We start from the raw sequence: 25,502 nt of genomic DNA, 5'->3' as shown, positions 1-25,502 counted from the left end.
CGCTGGATTGTGGCACCCCCAGCTCATGCAGCTTGTGCCAGGGTTTGGAAGACAGCACATACATGATTCACTCCGAGGGGGCTAACATCTTACAGGTGCTTCCATGGAGACTGTTGTAAATTGTGACTGTGGAAGAAGTTTCTGTTCTTGAAATGATTGTCACTGTGATAAGTTTTAGAGAGGAAGTATCAGGTAAAGAAAAGATGTGGCAGATAGGAGCTAGATGTGGCAAACTGGGCTGGAATGAATTGAATGGGTTGATAGGAACAGGTAGGATTTGTATTGCAGAAGACTGAGAGGCAGATGGATTGCAGAATTGAAGCAAGTTGGGGGTTTTCAGCCTGGGAGTCTAGAAGGAAGTGTCTGCTTTAAGTGTGGGTCTTGGAGAAGGCTAGGGTTTCTAGGCAGGGTGAAGAACAGAAGCAGGAAAGCTCGGAAATGGAGCATGTTTGGGCGATTCTGAGTACTCTAGGTTGTAGTGGCAGCAAAGAATGGGAGAAAGCAAACTTAGGGCAGAAAAGTGAGTCTGGAATTACATGGTGAACACCCTGAAGGATCAGAGTGAACATTTTGTAATCAGGCTGCATGGGGATGGGGTTCTACCATCTTTTCTCTCACAAAGTTGGTATTTTTCATGAACTCTTTCCTGTACTTGTTCTTCCTTCTTACAATGTAACATCCTTGGTCATATTTATTTTGATTTATAGCACTAATGCTTAACAGGTTCTAGATTTCATATATTGATTGTTAACTATATATAAATCACTGTAACTGCATAGCTCTATTTATATAGAAAGATACTAATATATACTAATATATATATTTATGGCACTGTATTATGTAATAAATATTAGAAAAGTTTGTTTCATGCATTATGAATGTTAGCATGTATAACATCACATGATGTTAGCATGTATATGATTTCTATAGGCTTAGTTGGTTTAAAAGTATATTTGCTTATAGCAGATTTTTAAAATGTGTTCTTTCAAGATCATTTCAGTTTGAGCAGATAATTAACATGTGGCCCAATCAGGACTCACTGCTTCAAATACTAATCCAGCTACAGAATTTTAGAACTAGAGGGCCCTCAACAATCATTTCCTCTTCTTTCTTCTGTTGTATTTTACAGATAAGGAAACTGGGCTCACCGCCAAGGCACACAACCAATTATTGGCAATGCCAGGGCTAAGACTGTGTTCTCTGATATCTTTCTACCACACTACCCCTATCAGTGGCAAATAAGAAAACACTCAAAGGCCAATACGCATGTACAGTTAAAATATTTCATAGGACACATCAAAATGGATGTCAGGCATATAATTGAGACACAGTAGCCATAGTTTGTTAATAGTATTGCATTAGTACATGTAAAAGTTTCTATCCGATCAGTTATTTCAAGTTCTTGTGGTGGTTCAGTCATGAGTCGTGTCCGACCCTTTGTGACCCCATGGACCCTCCAGGCTCCTCTGTCCATGAGGTTCTCCAAGCAAGAATACTGGAGTGGGTTGCCATTTCCTTCTCCAGGGATCTTCCCAGATCAGCGATCTAGCCTGTGTCTCCTGCATTGGCAGGCAGATTCTTTACCACTGAGCCACCAGTTTTTATTTCTGTATTTGAGTTATTAAGTCATGTCCGACTCTTTGCAACCCCATGGACTGCAGCACGCCAGGCTCTTCTGTCCTCCACTATCTCTCTGAGTTTGCTCAAACTCATGTCCATTGAGTCAGTGATGCTATCTAACCATCTCATTCTCTGTCGCCCCCTTCTTCTTTTGCCTTCAATCTTTCCCAACATCAGGGTCTTTTCCAATGAGTTGGCTCTTCGCATCACGTGGCCAAAGTATTGGAGCTTCAGCTTCAGCATCAGCCCTGCTAATGAATATTCAGGGTTTATTTCCTTTAGGACTGACTTGTTTGATATTCTTGCAGTCCAAGGGATTCTCAAGAGTCTTCTCCAGCACCACAGTTCAAAAGCATCAATTCTTTGGCGCTCAGCCTTCTTTATGGTCCAACTCTCACATCCATACATGACTACTGGAAAAACCATAGCTTTGACTAGACGGACCTTTGTTGGCAAAGTGATGTCTCTGCTTTTTAATATTCTGTCTAGGTTTGTCATAGCTTTCCTTCCAAGGAGCAAGCGTCTTTTAATTTCATGGCTGCAATCACCATCTGCAGTGATTTTGGAGCCCAAGAAAATAAAATCAGTCACTGCTTCTACTTTTTCTCCTTTTATTTGCCATGAAGTGATGGGACCAGATGCCATGATCTTAGTTTTTTTAATGTTGAGTTTCAAGCCAGCTTTTTCACTCTCCTCTTTCACCCTCATTAAGAGGCTCTTTAGTTCCTCTTCACTTTCGGCCATTAGGATGGTGTCATATGCATATCTGAGGTTGTTGATATTTCTCCCAGCAATCTTGATTCCAGCTTGTGATTCATCCAGCCCAGCATTTCGCATGATGTACTCTGCATATAAGTTAAATAAGTAGGGTGACAATATACAGCCTTGTCGTACTCCTTTCCCAATTTGGAACCAGTCTGTTGTTCCATGTCTGGTTCTAACTGTTGCTTCTTGACCTGCATACAGGTTTCTCAGGAGACAGGTAAGGTGATCTGGTATGCCCATCTCTTGAAGAATTTTCCACAGTTTGTTGTGATCCACAGAGTCAAGGGTTTTAGCATAGTCAATGAAGCAAAAGTAGATGTTTTTCTGGAACTCCCTTGCTTTCTCCATGATCCAACGAATGTTGGCAATTTGATCTCTGGTTCCTCTGCCTTTTCTAAACCCAGCTTGTACATCTGGAAGTTCTCGATTCATGTACTGTTGAAGCCTAGCTTGAAGGATTTTGAGCATAACCTTGCTAGCATGTGAAATGAGCGCAACAGTACGGTAGTTTGAGCACTCTTTGGAATTGCCCTTCTTTGGGATTGGAATGAAAACTGACCTTTTCCAGTCCTGTGGCCACTGCTGAGTTTTCCAAATTTGCTGACATATTGCATGCAGAACTTTCACAGCATCATCTTTAAGGATTTGAAATAGTTCAACTGGAATTCCATCATCTCCACTAGCTTTGTTTGTAGTAATGTTTCCTAGGGCCCACTTGACTTCACATTCCAGGATGTCAGGTTCTAGGTGAATGACCACACCATCTTGGTTATCTGGATCATTAAGACCTTTTTTGTATAGTTCTTCAGTGTATTCTTGCCACCTCTTCTTAATCTGTTCTGCTTCTCTTAGGTCCTTACCGTTTCTGTCATTTATTGTGTCCATCCTTGCATGAAATGCTTCCTTGATAGCTCCAATTTTCTTGAAAAGATCTCTAGTCTTTCCCTTTCTATTGTTTTCCTCTATTTCTTTGCACTGTTCATTTAAGTAGGCCTTCTTATCTCTCCTCGCTATTCTCTGGAACTCTGCATTCAGTTGTTTATAGCTTCTCTCTTCTCCTTTGCCTTTAGCTTCTCTTCTTTTCTCAGCTATTTGTAAGGCCTCATTAGACAACCACTTTGCCTTCTTGCATTTCTTTTCCTTTGGGATGTTTTTTGTCACTGCCTCCTGTACAATCTTACGAACCTCTGTCCATAATTCTTCAGGTACTCTGTCTATCAGATCTAATCCCTTGAAACTTTTAGTTACCTCCACTGTATAATCATAAGGGATTTGATTCAGGTCATACCTGGATGGTCTAGTGGTTTTCCCTACTTTCTTCAATTTAAGTCTGAATTTGGCAATAAGGAGCTGATGATCTGAGCCACAGTCCGCTCCTGGTCTTGTTTTTGCTGACTGTATAGAGCTTCTCCATCTTTGGCTGCAGAGAATATAATCAATCTGATTTCGGTGTTGGCCACCTGGTGATGTCCATGTGTAGAGTCTTCTCTTGTGTTGTTGGAAGAGGGTGTTTGCTATGACCAGTGCGTTCTCTTGGCAAAACTCTATTAGCCTTTGCCCTGCTTCATTCCGTATTCCAAGGCCAAATTTGCCTGTTACTCCAGGTGTTTCTTGACTTCCTACTTTTGCATTCCAGTCCCCTATAATGAAAAGGATATCTTTTTTGGGTGTTAGTTTTAGAAGGTCTTGTAGGTCTTCATAGAACCGTTCAACTTCAGCTTCTTGAGTGTTACTGGTTGGGGCATAGACTTGGATTACTGTGATATTGAATGGTTTGCCTTGGAAATGAACAGAGATCATTCTGTCGTTTTTGAGATTGCACCCAAGTACTGCATTTCGGACTCTTTTGTTGACTATGATGGCTACTCCATTTCTTCTAAGGGATTCCTGCCCACAGTAGTAGATATAATGGTCATCTGAGTCAAATTCATCCTTTCCAGTCCATCTTAGTTCGCTGATTCCTAGAATGTCGACGTTCACTCTTGCCATCTCCTGTTTGACCACTTCCAATTTGTCTTCCATGGACCTAACATTCCAGGTTCCTATGCAATACTGTTCTTTGCAGCATTGGACTTTACTTTCAGCACCAGACACATCCATAACTGAGTATTGTTCCCACTTTGGTCTAGCAGCTTAATTCTTTCTTGACCTGTTCATAATTGTCCTCACTCTTCCCCAGTAGCATATTGAACACCTTCAGACCTGGGGGAAGACACAAGGGAAGCCATTAGTACAACTCAATTTCTCCTAACAATAGTGAATGTGTGTGGGACTTCTCTGGCAGTCCAGTGGTTAAGAATCTGAGTTTCTAATGCAGGGGGCACAGGTTTGATCCCTGGTTCAGGAACTAAGATCCCACATGCCTTATGGCATGGCCAAAAATAAATAAATAAATAACATTCGGTGGTAATGGGAACAATAGAAAAACACTTCACAATGAGACCATTTCTGCTCCTCCCAATATCTGTGTTTTCTTAGTTTGTAATTGAGCTTCTAACAATTTGGTGATTAGATCATCTTGGAGAAGGAAGGCCACAGCACTTGAAGGGCCATAATTGTAAGGGAAGAGGACCCTAAAAGGCCTTCCTGGATTAGACCTCTTCCGCCATAGCCTCTGCTTTAGCTCCTCTCTGAAGAACCCAGATGATTAGTATCTGATGTATATTGTCTGAGTTTTTCAGATCCTGAAACTACCACAAAGTGGAAGAAAGTAACTACTTGATGATGATGAGCACTGGCTCCAGACCTTCTAGCACCTAAAGACTGACCACCATCAAACAATCTGAGAATGGTGCCCAGCCCTTACCTTGCCTTTAAAACTGCTTTGCTGAAACCCTTAGGAGAGTTCTGGGTTTTTGAACATGCGCCAGCTGTTTGCTTTGCTTCACCCTGCAATAAACCTTTTTCTGCTCCAAACTCTGACACTGTGCATCAGGCATGTGAAATTGCTTTCGATAACTTAAAAATAGTTCTAAGTTACATTAACAGCAGTTCCTATCTTGGGGCTATTTTCCAAGTTAAAATAGCTTGCCCCAGAGCTCCCCTGTATTAGCTCAAGGGGACCTCCGGGGCACCTGTGCTGGTTTCTGCCCCTGTAACTCTCAGATCTTCTCTGGGTAAGAGGCTGATTTAGTTCCCTCACTCAAGCTAAGGCCCAACCCCAGGCATGAGGTACATGTTCAAGCCTAATGGAAGAAGGGTTTGGACGCTTCTGGCTTTCAAAGAGGGAAAAGCAGCAAGCCTGAAAAGTGAGTGTTTGTGGATTCTAACCTCTGTTAATTGACTTTGAGGCACAGGCCCTCTAGTGTACCCAGGATTTTCTTTTTTCCTCTCAAGGTACTTTAGAAGGAAGATGGAGAGTAAATCAAGCAATGGAGTGGCTTTCATTCTCTTGGGATGCCTTGGTGCTTTCTGTCCCTTGTCCACCTGCCTACCCTTGCCAGTCCCTGAGCCCCAAGGCTGCCCTGTGAAGACCTGAGCCAGAGGCTAGGAAGTAAAGTGAAGTGAAGTCGCTCAGTAGTGTCCGACTCTTTGTGACCCCATGGGCTGCAGCCTACCAGGCTCCTCTGTCCATGGGATTTTCCAGGCAAGAGTACTGGAGTGGGTTGCCATTTCCTTCTCCAGAGGATCTTCCCAACCCAGGGATTGAACCTTGGTCTCCCGCATTGTAGGCAGACGATTTACCATCTGAGCCACCAGGGAAGTCCTAAGAGGAGGGAACTGAAAAGCCGCGGAACTAGAGATGAGAGAGCGGCGGGGCCGGGGGGAAGGAGGAGCCACGGGACCGGCAGGCCTAGCTCCAAGGAGGAGGCGGTGGCGGCGCGGGAATGGAGCCCTTGCGGGCCCTGGAGCTCTACAGCGGAATTGGGGGCATGCACCAGGCTCTCAGAGGTGAGACGGTACAGGGCGCCACTTCATCTGCGAGTCGGAGCTGGTCAGAGTTCGGGCTCTAGGGAGGGGCGGAGCGGCGAGGCACTAAGGGCGGAGACTGGAGGGGAAACGGTCTGTGGGGGAGGGGCGGGAGAGTTGCTCGGTTGTCTTGGAAACCGCCCGCGCGGCGCCCCAGCTGTCCCTTGGGGAGGAGACTCCCTTCCTCCGCCCGGTCCGAAGGGCGGGAGGGGTACCTGCTGGGAGTCGTGATCCGCATGGCTTGGCTGTAAAGTCGAACCAAAATGGTGCCTACCGAGCGGGAGGGGCGAACCCCCTGCCCTGTGCCAAACCCCAGTTCTGAGTGAGGCTGTCCCCGAGAGGCCTGGAAACTCGGTCCTTTACCCTCGAGGAACTCACACCGGGGGAGGGGAGGACGCTGGGCAGGTTCCTGGTGGTGAGGGCTTGGATCTTCCAAGTGATAACTACAACGCGAGGTAGAAGTTAGTGAACACTAAGTAGAACCGAAGGGGAAGTCTGGAGAAAACAATCCTAGTCAGTTGTGATGGTTGAAAAGAAACATTTTGTTACTTCTGGTCTAGATACATTTAGGCTCCAGAAGACTGAGTTCAAACTTCGTTGAAATGTGACCTTAACATTTTTGAACCTGTGTCTTGGTTTTACAATGTGACAAGTATTTCTTTCAGAGATGAAACGTTAGGAACCTTAAAGAAAAATTGTTTAAAATGTTTAATAATGCCTGGTACATTGTAACCACTCAAAATATTATAAATATTGTCCTCATGTACCTCTTGCATTTTGAGGTTTTAGATTTGTTTGGTGCTAAGTTGGAACTGCAAGGTTCATGTCGGCTGTTTGCACTCAGAAATGTTTCCTGAACGAGCCCCTCTTCAGTTCCGGGTTCTATGCTAGGCACTGGAGTTGTAGAGTGACAAATAGACATGGAACGTATATGTTTATTCTTAAATTACTATGACGACCACAAAACTGAAACCTCCCTGCTTCCCTTTTTTAGTACCAAGGGTAACACGAGACTAGTACTGTAAGATACGGACAGTATGTCTTAAGTTGAGCACGTAAATTTTCTAAGCATATATATTGAGTGAATCTAGAAGAGATTAGTGATGATTAAATTTTTATTACCAATTATTTGATGGCTCTCTGTGTTCAGTTCTCTATGTAAAGTAACAAAATTTACCAGCGGGAAAACAAAACTAGCATTACTTGTGCTCTTAGTTAATTTTCTAAGATTGTCAGCATTTTACCCCCCTATCTTAAAGCCCCTTAAAGGTTACTTAGTGCTGTAATTCAGCCACTCCTTAAATGTTGGATGTTAATCCACCCCCCGCCCCCAGTTTTTGCAAGTTTAAATGTGCTGCAATTAATTATTGAGCATTAATCTTGGTTTTCTCTTTAGCATGTTTTCTAGAAGTCAAATTAATTAATGAAAGACTATGTGCTAGTTACTAAGTCAAAAATACTGAGAATTTTTGGACTTTTGGTGATACAGCAGGTTGCTTTTCAGAGAATTTGAGTGCCTCCTTCAACTACATTTTCCTCAGGATTTGTATTATCCATTTTTAACCTTTGTGAATTTGTTAGGGGAAGTTGTGTAATTTTAGTTTGTGTTTTTTGGGAGTTAATAAATGATTAGATATTTTCCCCCCTACTAGCCATTGCAACCTGAATTTGTCTATACATATTTCTATTACTACTGCTACCATCCCAAATCTAAGTTATGTCATCTCTCACTTAAAATATTAAAATAGTTTCCCAACTGCTCCCCTACTTTCTTCCACTCTGCTTCCTTGCGCCATCCTTTCTCCATTTAGCAACAAAGTGATCTCTTACCTGGTAAGCTGGATCGTGTCACTCCCTGGAGTCAGTGGTCTCCCTCTGAGGTTAGAATCACAGTCCCCTCTTCGTAAAAGGCCTGTGAGATCTAACCTCCGTCCACCTCTTCAGCCTTATCTGCCAGTCTCGCCTGCTTCTCTTTTCCAGGCTTCCAGTTCTTCTTTCTCTTTGTTCCTCAGACCTTCAGAATTCCCCTTATGCTCTGGCCTTAGCTTTTGCTATCGTCTCCACCCAAGTGCCCTAACCTCAGGCTTTCATGCTGCAGCTGCATTTTGTCTTCCGCAGCTCAGTAACATGTGGCTGCTTCAGAACAGCCTTCCTCTGCTGACCCTGGGATCCACAGTACCCCTCCTGTGGCCTCTCCACCTGGACGTTCTATCATCTTTTGACTTGAGGTTGGCATATTAGGGATATTGCTTCTTGTCTTTCAACATTCATTTATTTGATGTACTAAAATTAAATTTTTTTTCTGTAATAAAATACGTTGCTGTTTTCCATGGGGTTTTTATTAATATATAATAATGCAAACTAGTAACAATGGTGGTTAGCTGCAACAATTACTAAGGAGTTTTTATATGTCATTCCCTTCTCCAGTGGACCACATCCTGTCAGACCTCTCCGCCATGATCCACCTGTCTTGGGTGGCCCCACACGACATGGCTTAGTTTCATTGAAACAAGGCTGTGGTCCGTGTGATTAGATTCACTAGATTGACCACTTAAGTATTCTTGCCTTGAGAACCCCACGAACAGTATGAAAAGGCAAAATGATGGGATACTGAAAGAGGAACTCCCCAGGTCGGTAGGTGCCCAATACACTACTGGAGATCAGTAGAGAAATAACTCCAGAAAGAATAAAGGGATGCAGCCAAAGCAAAAACAATACCCACTTGTGGATGTGACTGGTGACAGAAGCAAGGTCCGATGCTGTAAAGAGCAATATTGCATTGAAACCTGGAATGTTAGGTCCATGAATCAAGGCAAATAGGAAATGGTCAAACAGGAGATGGCAAGAGTGAACGTCGACATTCTAGAAATCAGTGAATGAAAATGCACTGGAATGGGTGATTTTAACTTAGATGACCATTATATCTACTACTGTGGGCAGGAATCCCTTAGAAGAAATGGAGTAGCCATCATGGTCAACAAAAGAGTCTGAAATGCAGTACTTGGGTGCAATCTCAAAAATGACAGAACGATCTCTGTTCGTTTCCAAGGCAAACCATTCAATATCACAGTAATCCAAGTCTATGCCCCAACCAGTAACACTCAAGAAGCTGAAGTTGAACAGTTCTATGAAGACCTACAAGACCTTTTAGAACTGACACCCAAAAAAGATGTCCTTTTCATTATAGGGGACTAGAATGCAAAAGTAGGAAGTCAAGAAACACCTGGAGTAACAGGCAAATTTGGCCTTGGAATACGGAATGAAGCAGGGCAAAGGCTAATAGAGTTTTGCCAAGAGAACGCACTGGTCATAGCAAACACCCTCTTCCAACAACACAAGAGAAGACTCTACACATGGACATCACCAGGTGGCCAACACCGAAATCAGATTGATTATATTCTCTGCAGCCAAAGATGGAGAAGCTCTATACAGTCAGCAAAAACAAGACCAGGAGCGGACTGTGGCTCAGATCATGAACGCCTTATTGCCAAATTCAGACTTAAATTGAAGAAAGTAGGGAAAACCACTAGACCATCCAGGTATGACCTGAATCAAATCCCTTATGATTATACAGTGGAGGTAACTAAAAGTTTCAAGGGATTAGATCTGATAGAGTGCCTGAAGAACTGTGGACAGAGGTTCGTAACACTGTACAGGAGACAGGGATCAAGACCATCCCCATGGAAAAGAAATGCAAAAAAGCAAAATGGTTGTCTGGGGAGGCCTTACAAATAGCTGTGAAAAGAAGAGAAATGAAATGCAAAGGAGATAAGGAAAAGATACAAGCATCTGAATGCAGAGTTCCAAAGAATATTAAGGAGAGATAAGAAAGCCTTCCTCAGTGGTCAATGCAAAGAAATAGAAGAAAACAACAGAATGGGAAAGACTACAGATCACTTCAAGAAAATTTGAGATACCAAGGGAACATTTCATGCAAAGATGGGCTCGATAGAGGACAGAAATGGTATGGACTTAACAGAAGCAGAAGATATTAAGAAGAGGTGGCAAAAATACACATAAGAACTGTACAAAAAAAATCTTCATGACCAAAATAATCACGGTGGTGTGATCACTCACCTAGAGCCAGACATCCTGGAATGTGAAGTCAAGTGGGCCTTACAAAGCATCACTATGAACAAAGCTAGTGGAGGTGATGGAATTCCAGTTGCGCTATTCCAAATCTTGAAAGATGATGCTGTGAAAATGCTGCACTCAATATGCCAGCAAATTTGGAAAACTCAGCAGTGGCCACAGGACTGGAAAAGGTCAGTTTTCATTCCAATCCCAAAGAAAGGCAATGCCAAAGAATGCACTCTGGCACAATGCACCGCACAATTGCACTCATCTCACACGCTAGTAAAGCAGTGCTCAAAATTCTCCAAGCCAGGCTTCAGCAACACGTGAACCGTGAACTTCCAGATGTTCAAGCTGGTTTTTGAAAAGGCAGAGGAACCAGAGATCAAATTGCCAACATCCGCTGGATCATGGAAAAAGCAAGGGAGTTCCATAAAAAACATCTATTTCTGCTTTATTGACTATGCCAAAGCCTTTGACTTGTGGATCACAATAAACTGTGGACAATTCTGAAAGACATGGGAATACCAGACCACCTGACCTGCCTCTTGAGAAACTTATGTGCAGGTCAGGAAGCAACAGTTAGAACTGGACATGAAACAACAGACTGGTTCCAAATAGGAAAAGGAGTACATCAAGGCTGTATATTGTCACCCTGCTTATTTAACTTATATGCAGAGAACATCATGAGAAATGCTGGACTGGAAGAAGCACAAGCTGGAATCAAGATTGCTGGGACAAATATCAGTAACCTCAGATATGCAGATGACACCACCCTTATGGCAGAAAGTGAAGAGGAACTCAAAAGCCTCTTGATGAAAGTGAAAGAGGAGAGTGAAAAAGTTGGCTTAAAGCTCAACATTCAGAAAACGAAGATCATGGCATCTGGTCCCGTCAGTTCATGGGAAATAGATGGGGAAACAGTGGAAACAGTGTCAGACTTTATTTTGGGGGGCTCCAGAATCACTGCATATGGTGACTGCAGCCATGAAATTAAAAGACGCTTACTCCTTGGAAGGAAAGTTAGATAGCATATTCAAAAGCAGAGACATTACTTTGCCAACAAAGGTCCGTCTAGTCAAGGCTATGGTTTTTCCAGTAGTCGTGTATGGATGTGAGAGTTGTACTGTGAAGAAAGCTGAGTGCCGAAGAATTGATGCTTTTGAACTGTGGTGTTGGAGAAGACTCTTGAGAGTCCCTTGGACTGCAAGGAGATCCAAGCAGTCCATTCTGAAGGAAATCAGTTTGAATATTCATTGGAAGGACTGATGCTGAAGCTGAAACTCCAGTACTTTGGCCACCTGATGCGAAGGGCTGACTCATTGGAAAAGACCCTGATGCTGGGAAAGATCGAGGGCAGGAGGAGAAGGGGACAACAGAGGATGAGATGGTTGTGTGGTGTCACCGACTCGATGGACATGAGTGAGCACACTCCAGGAGATGGTGGAGGACAGGGAGGCCTGGCGTGCTGCAGCCCATGGTGTTGCAGAGTTTCAGACATGACTGAGTGACTTAACTACAGCAGCAATAGAGTACCAGAGACTCATAAGAAATAGAAATTAATCTCTCACAGTTCTGAAGGCTGGGAAGTTCAAATCTTCATGATAGCATGGTTGAATTCTGGTGAGGGTTGTCTTCCAGGTTGCCTGCTCATCATGTTGTCACTTGGTAGAAGAGAGGGGAAGCAAACTATCTCCTTACTTTCAGGGCATTTATCCTACTCATGAGAGCTCTACCCTCATTCACCTACTTCTCATCCTAATGACCTCCCCAAAGCCCCACCTCCTAGCACCATCACACTGGGACGTGAAGTTTCAACATATGGATATGGGGGGAACATTAACATACAGTCCATAACACCAGTCTCCTGTCTGTTTCTCTGACAAACAAGCATGTTCCCATCTTTGGACCTTTGCATTGTCTCTCTTTTCTGGTCTAGAAGCATCTTTTGTCAGATATGTCCCAGACCTGCTCCCTCATTTTCTTCAGGTTGCTGCTACTGAGACATCCTCTAACCAACCTACATACAAATATAACCAGGTTCTTCTTCTACACTGTCTGGCTTAGTCTCCTTTATTTGTACCATAGTACTGTTCATGATTAGGCATAGTATATACTTATATACTTACTTATTTGTTGGTTGACCCCCCCACAACTAGAATATAATTCCATAATAGGATAGATTTTGTCTAGAACATCACTTACACATATTTGTGGAATGGATAGGCGAACAAGGGTCACGTTTGCCATGAACTCTATAGCTTAAAGTAGATATCATTATACTGTGACAAATTTAAGCTTAGGTATTAAGTCTGAATCATGAAGGTCTCTCTCTCTTTTTTGTTTTTTTTGGATGAGCTAAATCGGCACTTCCCAAAGTTGATCCATGGATAACATTTTAAAGGATGTGAAAAGGTGTTATGCAGGGTATAGAACAAATTGTGTGTGTGTGTGTGTGTGTGTGTGTGTGTGTGTGTGTATGTGCTGGAGAGTGACCAGTTGAATAGAAGCATAAAAAGTTTTTATGTGTGTGAGTATATGTGAAATTTTAATAGATAATAGAGTTTTTTCTCTGTATCACATGATAAGACATTTGAACTTTTCTCAAAATAATCACACCTATTGAGAATAAGTTGGTTTTAACTCAGTGTAGAATTTTAATCATATGTTGTTATAATCATGAGATATGGTAAAATTAATTGGAAGTTTAACTTTATTCCTGTCAAGAAATGTTATTTCTTTGTATGGAAAGTTGAAAAGAAGAGGTTGATATATGAGAGTATATCTGTGAGTGACTCCAGAATGATTATTATCATAAAGGTGTATAAAATTAATATTACATGTAGAATTTGGTATTTTTTGGTGTCTGGAGCCTTCTTAGGATTTCTTTTGGCTTTTTGCTTTGCCATTGGGAAATTACTAGGAGTATATCTGAAGCGTGATCTTCAGAAATAGTGCCAAACTGCTCTCATCCTCCCTAAAAGCAAAATATATATATATATATATCTTCCTAGATGGCAGGAGATGCAGGTTTGATCCCTGAGTCAGAGAGATCCTTCTTGGAGGAGGAAATGGCAACCCAGTCTAGTATTCTTACCTGGGAAATCCCATGGACAAAGGAGCCTGGAGGGCTATAGTCCATAGGGTTGCAAAGAGTTGGACATGACTGAGTGACTGAGCATGCATGCCCATCTTTGGAAAATAAGTAGATTGTATGTTGAGATTTTAAAAATACTATAAATACCATTAGTTTACCTGGATCAATAGTTGCTCTTACCTTTTCACTAGTTCTTTTCATTCTGGGACTTTTAATTACCACAAGCCTAGCATAACTCTTGGACTAAGGTAAAACTACTCCATTAGAGAGTTAATTATAATAGTTTTTCAGCATCTATTAGTGACTTTTGTTCAAACTCAATAGTGAATTTAATAATCCCTTTGTTCTCAGTGAATGAGACTTCATTTAAGCAACAAACATCATAGCCTTTTAGCGCATGCATGACCCTCATAGACTATGGCATGTTCCTTAATTATAGGTCAATATCAGTCCACAAAGAACCCATAATTCAAAGGATTTATACACAGTTCTAGTAGGAGCACTTGAACTTTAATATTAATAGATCAAATAAGAGATACTAAATAAGTAATTTTGCCTTATTTACATTTTGTCCTAAAATCCCTGAAATTTAGATGATAATAAGGTTCCACAGTACTTTTAATTTCTCTGCTTCTTCAGAAGACATTTTGTTTTTGTGGCCTCATTTTATTTTTGTTATTATTTTCTGAGTTGTTTTAAAAATAATTGTTGATTTTGCCTTAATGCTGATCATTTATCTCTACTTGACTCTCCATCCAATGAGATTTCCTTAAGTTAATTTTGATTTGTCAGAATATCAGTGACCAGGCTTGAAGAAAAAATATGTGAATCTATAATGTTACAGTTTTTTTGTTGTTTTTTTTTTATGTGGGTTGGCATTTCAGTATTTGGCTAGGGAAGCATGCTGGAAATCCAGAGATCTGTTTCTCATAAAAGGTTGTCTTTTGCATTTCTCCCATGATTGTATCATCAAATGGCTTGTGATTTCATCAAAACCAAAACCCAAACATATATACATATGCCCTTAAATACATATTTGTCATAAATTCTTCAATGTAATATATTCATTTTCCCTCCAAAAACTATACTTTGGAAAGAGGATATGGCCTTATATTATAGTTCTCATGAAGGGTGCTGATATTCTTCAACTACCTTATTTTAGTTTGAACAACAAAGTAATAAAACACTGCTTGGAAAAGTTACATTAGCTTGAAAAAACTTAATACCCATTTAGGATGCTTGTTGGGGTCACTTGAAATTGGTGAAAAAATGTTACAGCCAAATTTAAAGATTTAGAGATAATTTTGGGGAAGATGACCTTACAATTATAAGTATTAGATATCATTGTAAACAAACCTTCTAGAAATTGCATTACAAAGCAATACACTATGGGGTTACTTTGTGGAGATCACAAATAGCTAATGGGTAGTTGTGGTTGGCATAATATTTCCAGTGACATCATCATGCATGGACTCAAAAAAAGTGCTAGATCTTAAGTAACTTTGAAATTGATGTGCTGTTGAAAATTGTTAGATAACTTAAAAAGTGGCTCCATGGATGGTAAAGACCGTGATTTCAAGATGCATATTGAATAATCTTGTTTCATGAAATTTGAGTGGACAAACCAATGTTTCTAAATGAACATAATAAGAAAGTGTTATTTAAAATGTTTACGTAACTAAATTAATAAATTATATAATATGAAGTCATTTCCTTTCATCGTCTGTATTATGGAAATGGCTTTACCTCTCATTTTGGCTAGTCTTATGTGGAAAATGGGCAACTGGCTTTTATGCTAGTTGTCATATTTGGGCACATATGTACAATATTGCATGTGTGTGTAATGTAGATGAGTATGGACATAGAAAAAAGTCAGGAAGCATGCACATTGTCCCGCTTTCAGTGTTAGCTTCTGGGGTGGAGTGGGGCTGAGGGTCTTGCTCTCCAGCACACATCAAGCACATCACCACTTCAGTACTGTTGAACTTGCTGTTCCCTCTGCCTGGCACCCTGCTCCCCACATAGACACGTGCTTAGTCCCTGTGTTTACTCTTACGTCATCTTCTCATTCTTCCCTGGTCAGTATCAAAAACTTCTGCTCTGCCTCCCTGTCCCCCTTTCTGTTTGATTTTTACCCTGCTGCTGCTGCTAAGTCGCTTCGGTCATGTCCGACTCTGTGTGACCCCAGAGACGGCAGCCCACCAGGCTCCCCAGTTCCTGGGATTCTCCAGGCAAGAACACTGGAGTGGGTTGCCATTTCCTTCTCCAGTGCATGAAAGTGAAAAGTGAAGGTGAAGTCGCTCAGTCGTGTCCGACTCTTGGCGACCCCATGGACTGCAGCCCACCAGGCTCCTCTGTCCATGGGATTTTCCAGGCAAGAGTACTGGAGTGGGGTGCCATTGACTTATCTGGATTTTTACTATAAGCATTTACTATTACCTATCATACTGTTTTACTTGGTTATGTTTCTAATTGCCTCTCCTAAAATGGAATCTCCATCAGGTGGGGATGTTTCTGTGTCAGAATCTTGTTTGTTTTGTGTGTGTAGAGATTTATCTTGTTGACTGTTGTATCGTTGGCATCAAGAATAGTGCTTGCACAAAGCAGATACTCAACAAATATTTGAATGAGTAAGTTATAGAGCATGAGCGTTTTATTGACTGTTGATATTGTCAGGTTCGTTTTTAAAGGACATACCAGCTTAAATTTCATAGTGTTTGTGTGACTATAGATATACCAATATAATACCTAAGACTATATAATTTACTAGGTGAGATTATTTTAATTTTTTGATAACATATGAAGTTGAATATTTTAAAAATATTTTTACATTTAGTGCTCTTTTTATTTTTAACTGTGTAATACATTTGTTGAAAGTTGGGAAATACTGAGACCATTCTTATTCATTCAGGACATAATTGCTGACTGATTTCTAAGTTCAGTCGCTCAGTCATGTCCGACTCTTTTCGACCCCATGAACCGCAGCACGCCAGGCCTCCCTGTCCATCACCAACTGCCGGAGTCCACCCAAACCCATGTCCATGGAGTCGGTGATGCCATCCAACCATCTTATCCTCTGTCGTCCCCTTCTCCTCCTGCCCCCAATCCCTCCCAGCATCAGGGTCTTTTCATATGAGTCAGCTCTGCACATCAGGTGGCTAAAGTATTGGAGTTTCAGCTTCAACATCAGTTCTTCCAGTGAACACCCAGGACTGATCTGCTTTAGGATGGACTGGTTGGATCTCCTTGCAGTCCAAGGGACTCTATAGACATGCTCTGTTCTCTCCTTCAGAGATTATAGTCTGCTAAGGAAATACCCATGCTGGACAAATGCAGAAGAAAATTTAAAAATTCTATATGATGCTCATGTAGGGCTAATCCTTGTTGAGGATTTAGATTTTATCTTTTCAATCTGTGTCCTACATGGGTCCATGAACACTAAAATAAATTATAGCTTTTTTCACATGGAATATCTTGAATTTTTCTTTGCCAGTAAATGTCTTTGTTAACTTTTGATATTTGATGGTTGTGTGACATTCCATTTTATGGAATGTCCATTCCATTCCACAATTAGGTTGCTTGTAATATTCACTGTTATAAATAACATGCCATTGATACATCATATGCGTCTTTTCTCTACATCTCTGTTATTGCCTTAAGTACTAGTTTCCTGTTGCTGCTGTAACAGTTGACCATAAACTTAATGGCTTAAAGCAACACAGATATATTCTCTTAAACTCTGGAGGTCAGATGTCTTAACATCAAGGTGTTGCCAGGGCTGGTTCCTTCTGGAGGCCCTAGGAGAGAATCTCCTTCCTGGCCTTTTCCAGTGTTTGTAGGTCACCTGCATTTGGCTCGTGACCCCTTCCTCCATCTTCAGAGCCAGAAGTGTAGCATCTTCACATCTTTCTCCCTGACCTCTGCTTCCCTCATCACATCTTCTTCTCTGACTCTAACCGTCATTCATCCTTCTTGTGATTATACTGGGTCTATCATTATAACCCAGGATAATCTCCTCTTGATCCTTAGTCATATCTGCAAAGTCCCCATTGCTATGTAAGGTAACATTTCACAAGCTTCAGAGATTAGGATGTGGACATCTTTGAGGGGTCTTTATTCTATCTGCCATACCTTAGGGTATGTGCCCCAGTATAAAATTGGTAAGTTCAAAGCAGTTTTTAGACTTTAGATACATACGGCCAAACTCCTAAAACATTGAATCCTCAATTGATGTTCACATCTGCAGTGAAAATTCCTATCACACCTATATATATATATTTCAACGTTTGATATTCTTATTTTTAAAAGTCTTTGTACTTTTGATAATAGCAAACATTTATTGAGTGACCACTGTATGGTGAGCACAAATGTAAGAATCTTACAGGTATTAAGTAATTTAATCCTCAGGCAACTGTGATGTAGGTACCTTATTATCTCTGTTTTATAGGTGAAGACACTCAAGAGTTTGTTTAAGTCACACAGTTGGAAAGAGTGAAGCTAAAATTCAAACACAGGCAACGAGCCAACTAGGTATCCTATTCTAAATCTTTTCTTGGACTATGTGAACAGATGCACACACATGTATGCACATACACACGTTTTGAATAAAAGATCTCTTAGGGTGTGCCTGTGACAGCCTTGATTATAAAAAATAATGGTAGCTAATATTTTTGAGTACTATGTGGCTTAGTGAAAAAGGTTTGCGTACAGTCAGGAGGAGTACGGAGGAGGAAAATGAGCAATGAAGTTAATTGAATGCATTTTCCTCTGAGGTCTTAGGACTAGCCTGTGCTTTCTGGTCTAGTGCAGAGTTATAAAATTTCAGTTCAGTTCAGTTGCTCAGTCGTGTCTGACTCTTTGCAACCCCATGAACTGCAGCACGCCGGGCTTCTCTGTCCATTACCAACTCCCACAGCCTACTCAAACTCATGTCCATCGTGTCGGTGATGTCATCCAACCAGCTCATCCTCTGTCGTCCCCTTCTCCTCCCTCCTTCAGTCTTTCCCAGCATCAGGGTCTTTTCTAGTGAGTCTCTTCTTTGCATCAGGTGGCCAAAATATTGAAGCATCAGCCTCAGCATCAGTCCTTCCAGTGAATATTCAGGACTGATTTCCCCCAAGATTGACTGGATGGATCTTCTTGCAGTCCAAGGAAATATCAAGAGTCTTCTCCAACACCACAATTCAAAAGCATCAATTCTTTGGCGCTCAGCTTTCTTGAGAGTCCAACTCTCATATGCATACTGGATGTTTTTCCTACTGGAAAAACCATAACTTGGATTAGATGGATATTTGTTGGCAAAGTAATGTCTCTGCTTTTTAATATGCTGTCTAGGTTGGTCATAGGTTTTCTTCCAAGGAGCAAGCATCTTAATTTCATGGCTGCAGTCACCATCCACAGTGATCTTGGAGCCCAAAAGAATAAAGTCTATTACTATTTCCATTGTTTCCCATCTATTTGCCATGAACTGATGGGACCAGATGCCATGATCTTAGTTTTCTGAATGTTGAGTTTTAAGTCAAATTTTTCACTCTCCTCTTTCACTTTCATTAAGAGGCTCTTTAGTTCTTCTTCGCTTTCTGCCATAAAGCAAAGAAAGACTCAGAATGGCAGGAGAGGAGTTTTAATCTTGGGGATCTTTATGATTGATAACATAATTACACTTTTACAACAAGCCTTTGTTTTTCCACTCACAACCAACTAGATACAGAGTACTGATGCTTATGTCATCTGTAAGTTCTTCATTGACTTGGTCAGAATGAACATGTCAGAAATTGTCATCTTTAAATTATGAGAAAGCATCACCAAAAACATGAACAATTCATAGATGTTAATTCACTCACAGCAAATTTATGTAAAATAGTCTTTGTTGTTTAAATCTGTAATAGGCTGCATTACATGTGTTTATTTAAATAAAATGTGTTTTTAAACATGGTTGTGCCTTTAAAGAGTTTAAGGTGAAGGTCTTAGATGTCATGGGGAAAGTGGAGAAGACAGATTTCTATCCCTTGAGTTCTGTTAAGTGTTTAAATAGGTGGGCTTCCCAGGTGGCTCAGTGGTAAAGAATCTGCTTACCAATGCAGGAGACTCAGGTTCCATCTCTGGGTCAGGAAGATTCCCTGGAAAAGAGAATGGCAACCCATTGTACTATTCTTTCCTGGGAAATCTCTTGGACCGAGGAGCCTGGCGTGCTACAGTCCATGGGCTCGCAAAGAGTCAGACACAACTTAGCAACTAAACAACAACAACAATATTTAAAGAGTTAGCTTTCAACTCATTATATTGGGTGCCATATGTTGATCTTTTAAAAACTATCTCAGTTTAATTCTTGTTGTTTTTTATTCTTTTGACTATTGTGTTGATGGGATAAAATGATGCATTGAGTTACAACTGTTCGCCGGTGTGTGTGTGTGGGAGGGCCTCTGTGTGTTTTGAGGATGTAGCTAGTGTATAAGAATATATTCTTGTCTGTTCTTGAAATTTACTTTTCTTTTGGTTTTTCAGGGTTATAACAGAGAAGTATTGAATTCTTTTTTTCAAGATAAAAATTTTTTGTTTGCTTTTTACTGATGATAAGTAAGTAAGTAAGTGTTAGTCGCTGAGTCGTGCCTGACTCTTTGTGACCCCATGGACTGCAGCCCACCAGGCCATGAGATTTTCCAGGCAAGGATACTGGAATGGGTTGCCATTTCCTTCTCCAGAGGATCTTCCCAACCCAGGGATCAAACCCGGGTCTCCTATACTGCAGGCAGATTCTTTACTGATTAAGCAACAAGGGAAGCCCATTATAAAATATAAAATATTTTACTGATTATAAAATACATTATTATTGTAAAAAAAAAAAAAATCCCACAAATAATCCAAGAAAGTTTAAGAAAGCGGTAAGAATCACCCCAGAATTACACATCTGCCATCAAGATATAGCCCCATTGACAGCTGGCTTTTTTTTTTTTTTTTTTCTTAATGTGTACACATACACTTTATATTTGCCTCAGTGTGATGATCTCTATGCCATATATGTTGTTGGCCATGGCATTATTTCATTCCTTTTTATGGCTAGGTAATATTCCATTGTATGTATGTGCCTCATCTTCATCCATTCACCTGCCAGTGGCCTTTAGGTTGTTTCCATGTCTTGGCTGTTGTGCGTAGTGCTGCTATGAACATAGGGGTGCATGTATCTTTTTAAATTATAGTTTTGTGTGGATATATGCCCAGGAGTGGGATTGCTGTATCTTACGGTAACTCTTATTTTTAGCTTTGAGGAACCTCCATACTGTCTTTCAATAGTTAATGTACCAGCTTACATTCCCACCAACAGTGTAGGATGGTTGCTTTTTCACTACACCTTCTCCAGCATTTGTTATTTGTAGACTTCTTCGTGATGGCCATTCTGACCAGTGTGAGGTTGGTACCTCCTTGTAGTTTTGATTTGTATTTCTCTAATAATTAGTGGCGTTGAGCATCTTTTCGTGTGCTTCTTGGCCATCTTTATGTCTTCTTCATGGCAAATAGATGGGGGGAGGAGTGGAAACAGTGGCAGATTTTATTTTCTTGGGCTCCAAAATCACTGTGGATGGTGACTGCATCCAGAAATTAAAAGGGGCTTGCTCCTTAGAAGAAAAGCTATGAAAACCTAGACAGCATATTAAAAAACAGATCATCTTGCAGACAAAGGTCAGTATAGTCAATGGTTTTTTCAGTAGTTATATATGGTTGTGAGAGTTGGACCATAAAGAAGGCTGAGCACCAAAAAATTGATGCTTTCAAATTGTGGTGCTGGAGAAGACTCTTGCAAGTCCCTTGGACAGCAAGGAGATCAAACCAGTCAATCCTAAAGGAAATCAACCCTGAATATTCATTGGAAGGACTGATCCTGAAACTGAAGCTCCAGTACTTTGGCCACCTGATTAGAAGTGACCCATTGGAAAAGACCCTGATGCTGGGAAAGATTGAAGACAGGACAAAAAGGGGGTGACAGAGGATGAGATGGTTGGATGGCATCTCTGACTCAATGGACATGAGTTTGAGAAAACTCCAGGAGATAATGAAGGACAGGGAAGTCTGGTGTGCTGCAGTCCATGGAGTTTCAAAGAGTCGGACGTGATTTAGTGACTGAACAACATCAATAATGTTTTCTTTGGAGAAATGTCTATTTAGTTCTGCCCATTTTTCAGTTGGGTTTTTTGATTTTTGTTGTTGTTGAGTTGTATGGGCTGATTGTATATTTTAGAAATTAAGCCCTTGTTGGTTGCAGATATTTTCTCCCACTCCATAGGTTGTCTTAGATTTCGTTTTGCTTATGGTTTCGTTTGCTGTGCAAAAGCTTCTAAGTTTGATTAGGTCCCATTTATTTATTTTTGCTTTTATTTCTGTTGCCTTGGGAGACTGACCTAAAAAAAAATTGGTATGATTTATGTCAGAGAATGTTTTGCCTATGTTTTCTTTTAGGAGTTTTATAGTGTCATGCTTTATGGTTAAGTCTTTAAGCCATTTTGGATTTATTTTTGTGTATGGTGTGAGGATGTTCTAACTTTATTGATTTACATGTGGCCGTCGAACTTTCCTAGCACCATTTGCTGACTTTTCCCTGTTCTATATTCTATATTCTTGACTCCTTTGTCAAAGGTTAATTGACATAGGTGTGTGGGTTTATCTGGGCTTTTACTCTGTTCCATTATCCATGTATCTGTTTTTATGCCAGTAGCGTTTTGATTACTGTAACTTTGTAGTATCATCCAAAGTCTAGGAGAGTTTTGCCACCTGCTTTGTTCTTTTTCCTCAGGATTGCTTTGGCAATTCTGGGTCTTCTATGGTTCCATATACATTTTAGGATTATTTGTTCTAGTTATGTGAAAAATGTCATGAGTAATGGATTGCTTTGGACAGGATGGCTGTTTTCACGATGCTAATTCTTCCAATATAAGAGCATGGATTATCTTTCCATTTCTTTGAATCCTGTTCTTTTTTGTTCATTATAGTTCTCAGCATATAAGTTTTTGATCAGGCTTATTCCTAATCAAATTTAATTTTTATTTAATTTTTTGGTATGATTTTTAAAGGAATTTTTTTTGCATTCCTTTTTTGATATTTCATTGTTAGTGTAAAGAAATGCAACTTATTGTTATATTTGAAGTGTAAGAATCTTTAAAAAGAAGTAGGAAATATACTTTGGCGATCATTTTAAATTCAGAATCCTTGCATGTCTGTTTTTGCTAAATACTTTTTAGTTTTAATTAAGCTTGACTTTGAATGAAAAGAAATAGACATTTGATGTATTCAATTGATCTTCTATTTCACAACTAGATGTCAGTGTTAGCGTACCTGATTACATGTTTCAGGTTGATTATAATGAGGTAATTCAAGAATGACTCACCTATATGAGAAACAGTTCAGAAAAAAATGATAAGGAAAAGAAGAAAAAAAGCAACTTTCCTTATTTCAAAGGAGGCCAGTTAATTTTATATTTACATTCTAAAATGTTTTTTCCCCACATTAGCTATGTATGAACAATTTAAACTTTTTGATTTATTTGGTTAGGAAAGGCAGGTAGAGTGTTGTGCTTATACCTTTTACTCCCAACAACCAGAGGTTCTTCCTTGCAGCTTTTCCAGAAAGTGTGATCAGAAAAAGGAGGAAAATAATCACTATTCAAACATGGTGTGTATGTGTGTTTTTTGCCCACTTATTAAGAAACATATTTAAGAGCAGGAATTATGCATGTAATTCCAGTGACATTTCTAACATTTCACTTCAAAGTCTCTCTTGACATAACTAAATCTGCCTTTTTTTTACTTTAAGGCTCATGTAAATAGGAATATGATACCCTTTATCCTTTCCTTGTAGATCTAATCTGACAATTTTTAAAAATAATTTATGCTATGTTCATCTAATTATGTAGTATCTCACCTTTTTTAAAATCTATGCTTCCTGTTAATATTAACAAATATGCAATCCATAATAAACCAGAAATATCATGAATAAAATCCAGGTAAAGCAATAGATCAAAATACTGAAAACATGTCCTTCCCTTCTACTTTCCCAACAGATCCTGTGGATCTCTTTTTCCCCAACCCTCTCCCCTCTGAGAATGACTACTCTGGGACCATTTAAAGTGACAGGGCTCCCTTGGGCAAAATCTACTGAATTATATTTGTTTGGATTTTTAAAACACTTTCAAAATCTGTGTATGTAGCTTAACAAAGATTTTTGGAGGCTATAGATTTAAAGTATATGGTAAGAAATATCAAGACAACTTGTCTTTGGAGCTCAGTTTAAGGTTTTGGTAGAATTGAAAGGCATGGTTTTTAAGAGTATTATTTAAGTAGTTTAACTTTTTCCTTAACACACTCATACCTCAAAACAATTCTGTTTTGAAAAGGCAGGGTGAATTAGTGTCAGGAAGATCTTAGTATGTTTATTTTTCATCATGGAAATAACTTTCTAGGTCATGTGGTAGATCGTAATTTTATTACAGTAAAATATGTGCACACAGTGCATTTGTTTATTGACTTTAAAAATCTATTGTTTTCTGAGAAAGAATTTTTGGTTCATCAGTTTTTGTATCACCACATAAAACATGCCTTTGGCAGGTTTTTTTTTTTGTCAGTTTTTATGTCTTCTGGGCACATAATACAAGAACATAAAATTAATTATTGATTGTGGTACAGATTTGGCACATCACTGTGGGTTTTCAATCAGCCTATAAAAAGAGAAAAATCATATCAACTAACTCCAGGCATTCCCAGCTTGCTGTATATATAATAGAAATGCAAGCAGGCGGCATCATGCTAATTACAACACTTCCTGTTTAGCAACACAGTGGAATAGTTCAATGAAATTTACTTAATTCCCAGCTCTGTTACAATGATTAGTAGTTGCTTAGTTCTTAACCTTGATTATAAGGTTTGTGATTTTGCAAATTGATTCTTACATACTAATTTTTGTTATTTGTTTAAAAGCCTTCTTCATTTATGTTTCAAGATCTCTCTGATACCTTTGACAAAGATATAATTTAGAACTTAAATTTACTTTATACGAAGGCAGATTAATTATTGGATTTAAACTCAATCAGAGGCAGCTGCCTATGATATTACTAACTGGACCGTGAAGCTTCCAGTGACCTATATACAAGGCAGCAGGGTACCTAGAGAGAGTTGGTCCTAGCCCAGGTTCTTGAGCCTGGTAGTAGACGTGTAGTAAATATTTACTTGGATGCATTTATCCCCTTGTTTCTCTCTGGCATCATCTTTCCTAGGCCTCAGTGTAGTGTTGTGATTGTTCCTGAGTGTGTGTTTGCTTCCTCTTTGCCCCATCTTCTGTGATCTGGTTTTTATTTCCAGGTCCTTGTTACATGCGGCCTAGCTCCTCACATCCTAATGTTTTTCTCTTTAATTTTTTGATATTTGGGCTGCCAAATTTAACTATTAAAAGAAATGGTTATTAAAGAAATAGCTATTTGGAGCTACTATTTAACTTTGTAATACTTTCTCTGATGATTTTCCTAAGACCTCTCCAATACTTTTATTTCAAGAACTCTTCACATTTTCTACTGATTTGGGACAGGGTTTACACATAATTGGGTTTGTATGTGTTTTGAGAAAGAAGTGCAAAGAGGGTGGTAATTGCAAAATACAACAGCAGTTACAAATTTTGACTGCTATTTTAAGACTATACCAAAATTCTCTGAATCTGAAAGCATTATGAAAACGCCTTTCTTCAGCTGCAAGACAGAGCAATGAAGGAAGACATACACTTGTAATTATTTTTCTTGCTCTTCTTATGTTCTCTCCTGATCTGTCAAAATTTTTAAATTTTGGTCTGTGAAATTTTTATATTTGGACACAAATTAATTTTTCATTCCATTTAAAAACTTAACCAAAGCATTCAAGGAGTGAATTCTGTGATATGTGAGTTACATGTTAATAAAGCTATTAAAAAAAAATTTACCTGAAACTTACCAAAACTTACCTAAAAGTATTTCCAGTGGTAGTGGGAAGCACAACTGTATTAATGTTAGAAGATGAGTAACAAATTG

The 25,502-nt window shown here is 39.7% G+C and overlaps 1 protein-coding gene across 9 annotated transcripts in view; it reads left to right on the top strand.

The window, feature by feature from the left end:
* The window catches only part of TRDMT1 (tRNA aspartic acid methyltransferase 1), a 104,498-nt gene that overhangs the window by 33,221 nt on the left and 45,775 nt on the right, over nt 1–25,502 (top strand). The window contains exon 1 of one of the 9 annotated variants that reach the window (XM_025000330.2): nt 6,113–6,276. The exons of 3 other annotated variants lie outside the window; for them this stretch is intronic. In XM_025000330.2, coding sequence (XP_024856098.1) covers nt 6,128–6,276 — 149 coding nt within the window. In that variant the 5' untranslated portion in view covers nt 6,113–6,127. 9 annotated transcript variants of the gene reach the window in all.

Source organism: Bos taurus, chromosome 13 (genome assembly GCF_002263795.3).
Source record: "Bos taurus isolate L1 Dominette 01449 registration number 42190680 breed Hereford chromosome 13, ARS-UCD2.0, whole genome shotgun sequence".
In the NCBI taxonomy this organism is placed as follows: domain Eukaryota; kingdom Metazoa; phylum Chordata; class Mammalia; order Artiodactyla; family Bovidae; genus Bos; species Bos taurus.
The sequence above is the reverse complement of the archived record's forward strand: the minus strand, read 5'-3'. Positions and strand labels throughout refer to the sequence as shown.